Consider the following 3,922-nt stretch of genomic DNA (forward strand, 5'->3'; position numbering starts at 1 on the left):
TCGTAAATTTTTCAGGTAAAACGGTTGAAACAAACATAAATTAAAATTGAACGGCCAATCTGAAAATAACAAAAAAAAGGGGGGGTTTTATTTAAAAAACCAGAGTTGGTTTTTTAAAAACCACACGTTTATGATGCACCCTGTATATTGGAAGGTAATTTTAGAATGTTGACCTTTTAAACGTGAAAAACTTTCGTTGGACGAATTTTCTTGTAAACTTCATATTTACTGAGATATCGCACTTTGACGCACTAATGAGCAACCCTGTATAGTCTTTTCTTTTATTTGCTTGATTATAAATGTGCGTCCGTTATTGATAGTCCCTTTGTAAAGCTCTGGGGCTCTTCAACATTCTTAATTTGCGGGTGTGATCCAAAATTAAGTCGATTCCTAAAAGACATTGAGTATTAATTTTTTCTGTCGTCCCACTTTAGGACTTGTCCAAATGACTTGAACAAGTAGTAAGTTGATTTAAAATTTGAAGTTCAGTAGAACAGAGAAATGATGGCAATCCATAATCCTGTACGAATGAGTTGCGTCCGCAAAAGACATTTATTAAAGGATGGTCTACATCGCTATAAAAGTTATGCTCATTAAAACATGCAAACACATAACATCTTATTGGTCTGGGGTTGGTTCTTTGTGCGTTTCTAGACTTTCGATTTTGGACTTTCCTTGGGAAGTGGTCCAGATATAGTATCATCTTGATGTCGTCGATCTAGAACGAAAACGAATTATTTAGATATGGGGTATGAAATATACGTTGATTTGATCTGCTAACATAGATCCAAGACATCAAAAAACAATAAGTTTTAGGCTCTTAGTAAATTTCATTCCGATGCATTCTCGCAGATATTTGCAGAAGCATGGGTAATCGTACTCTACTTGAACTGACCGGACGGTTAAACACGAATATTACTAAATGGATCAGCCTCCTTTAAACGCCCTGTATTGTAGATTTTTTAGGGTGAGTGGTAAGCATAATAAAACATAGGTATCACATTGTAATTGTGATAAAGTTGTTGTGATAAAATAGTTATCGTGAGTGACATATGGATACCTATATAGAGTTGGCTTTTGAAAAAATATGCTTAAATATAGATACATACAGTACGATTCTTCTTCAGTCTTCAACCAAATTTTCCACAAACGCTTTGTTTACGAGATACAGTTCAATAGTTTCATTTTCTAAGCTTTTGCTACTGCGGTAGCTTTAATGGTATGATCAAATTTGAAACGATAGTTAATTTATTTCAGTGTGTCGAGTGTTGAAAGTTTTATTTAGTATGGTTATGTTTGCTTGTTCGTAGATATATTTTTTTGTTTTCTTACAACTATTTCTAGGGCCTACAGTAGCGAATACGTCATTGAGTTGTTGTAGCTTCTTGTTTCATTCTTGCAGATTATTTGCTATTAAGATTATGTCATCCGCAAATCGGAAATAATTTAGGTATACTCCGTCGATGTTTGCACCTTTGATGTCCCTTATAATTTCTTAAAAAAATATCTTCTAGTACGAGGGTGAATAGTGTGGGCGAGAAAGTGTCTCCTTGCCTCACCACTCGTTGCAGTTTTATGGGGTTTGTTTTTGTTTTTTTCGTCCAGTTTTATTTGTCCGTCTGATGTTCTTTATGATATGCGTATACCTTGAATCAATTCTGGCGTTTTATTGGGCTTCTAACACTGCCCATATTTCGATGAAGTCAAATGCTTTTTGGAAATCTACAAAAGCCACACGGAGCGGCACACTAACATTATTTTGATTAATTTATTAATCAATAAAATTAATWAAAAAATTATTTTAATTTGATTATGTCTAACATTATTMTTGACSTGAACATTGAAGAAAAGTGCACTCGGTGCACTTTTMTACTAATGTTCTTATGGTCTGTAGGTGGTCTGTGATSCTCAAGTAGGTTAATATTTTGGTTAACAGCTCCTAAAGGTGTGATAAYATAGATATTGGTCTGTAGTTTTCAATATTTCTATTGCCTTCTTTTTCGAGTATTAGGATTACTTCTAAGTTATAYCAATCTTGTGCGATCTTTCCTTCTTTTATTATTTTATTAAATARAATCTTTAGTATTTGTTATATTYTTCTGCCGCCAATTTTCCGCATCTCTACAGTAATCCGGTCCCCTYCTGCACATTTATTGTTTTTTAGCTGACTGAGTGCCATTCTTATTTCTATGTTAGTTATTTCAGGTATTTYCGCTGAACCGATGTTAAGTATATTTCTTTCAGTTCGTTGTTGTTGTATGCTAGGCGAGTATAGCTTGATGTAGAATTTTTCTATGACTGTGCTTATCTCTTTAGAGCTGCCGTGGACAAAGTACGGCTAGCGTTGTTGGTAACCAACGTTCTGAAAGGACATGGTCCATAAAAAGACAACGTGCTTATCTCGTTTCTGCCTTGGACGATCACGATTTTCTCGTTTTTTATTTTATAATTTTTTCATTTTTCATCATGTAGTACTTTTCACTTATTGTGTCTTTTATGTTTGTCGGTACAGTTTTTACTATCCTTTCATACTTTCTTTTCCCTTCCTTGTTTAAAGTCTTAAAACTCTCTGTTGTTCGATCTTACTTTTCTCGCCTCTCACTGAGAAGTTTGACGGTAGGTACCTAGGTAACATTTTTGGTCTAGATGACTATATTGGTCCATGAACCAATTAGCTAGACGTACAACTGACGTAAGTAAGTCACTGCTTTATGACGTCTAAATGACTAGTTATTCAGACGTCTGAATGACGAGTCATAAAGACGCTTAAATGACGAATGCAAAAACGTAAATTAACCGCTAAGGTGAACCTTTATATAGATAGAGACAGATGCTCTAATACATCCAGATTTTATCTGTCTCAAAAATGGTAAATTGTAGGAATAATGATTTGGGAGTTTAGTATATAAAATTAATATAAACGGACTACAAAAGTTCTTTACTAACATATAAAAGTTAACCTAAAAACTAGAAAGATAATAAATGTTTTTAAAATATATTTTTATACTGATATCACTTCGTCCCGATTCACTAGAATCTAAAGTGCCTAAGCCGATGTATCCGATGTTCCAAATCCTAAAGTATTGGAACTTTTAACGGGTGGCCAAAAAATTAGCTGAACCTAATAACAAGTGGTTGGATTACTTACCCGTTATTTTCACTGAATCACTACTAATATTCACTAAAGGATAGTACAAACTAACCAGTGAAAATAACGGAGATTTCCCGCACAAACAACAGGTACACCTGATCTGTCGTTATCCGTTCCAGGCATTATATTGAAAGACTTCCGAATGTTTCACATTTGGACGTCCGACATATGACGTCTTTATGCCTTCAGATACTTGTCCAATGACGTTCAAGACCAAAAATGCCCAATAAATGACGTCATATTAACGTCATTCCTGGGTACTAGGTTGGAGCTTGACGGTTTTACTTATTTTTGTTTGTGAGCATACTTTTTTAATTGATGTGTTTATGGTTTCTTTTATTTTTGGGGCTGGTTAGTTTATTTAGATTTTTCTAATTGTTTCTATTGGTGCTAGTCTTGTTTCTAATTCATTTTGGTTTTCAATTTGTTTCTGTGTCAGAGTTTCCGATGGTGGATAACGTTCTTGTTTAATCAGTTGGTTGCGTTCTGTTTTCAGGTTTGTCTTTATTCATTCCATATAAAATTTGTTCGCTACTGTCACGTCGGTGCATATTTTATTCTAACTGGAGAGAATATAGTCTGTGTCGTTTCTAGTTGTTCCGTCTGGGCTGTTTCAGGTCCAGTTACGTTGTTTGAGTATTTTGAAAAAGGTATTGAGGCAAAATATAGTTTTGTTGTTCAAGTAGCGATACCGCATCTCCCCCTTCTCGTCCAAGCCCAAAGTGGCCAATACAGGGTGATTCAAAATTGGCGTCATTCCTTTTAAGGGGT

At 34.6% G+C, this 3,922-nt stretch overlaps 1 protein-coding gene across 2 annotated transcripts in view; it reads right to left on the minus strand.

Moving 5' to 3' along the window:
- LOC109537710 (GTP-binding protein Rhes) overlaps positions 1-3,922 on the minus strand; it is a 19,354-nt gene that overhangs the window by 3,589 nt on the left and 11,843 nt on the right. The window contains exon 5 of one of the 2 annotated variants that reach the window (XM_019904566.2): positions 349-718. The exons of the other annotated variant lie outside the window; for it this stretch is intronic. Coding sequence (XP_019760125.1) covers positions 431-718 — 288 coding nt within the window. The 3' untranslated portion in view covers positions 349-430. Of the gene's footprint in view, positions 1-348; positions 719-3,922 lie in introns of those variants that run through there. 2 annotated transcript variants of the gene reach the window in all.

The sequence above is a fragment of the Dendroctonus ponderosae genome, unplaced genomic scaffold (assembly GCF_020466585.1).
Source record: "Dendroctonus ponderosae isolate FM_Combo_2020 unplaced genomic scaffold, Dpon_F_20191213v2 Dpon_F_20191213_9, whole genome shotgun sequence".
Taxonomy (NCBI): domain Eukaryota; kingdom Metazoa; phylum Arthropoda; class Insecta; order Coleoptera; family Curculionidae; genus Dendroctonus; species Dendroctonus ponderosae.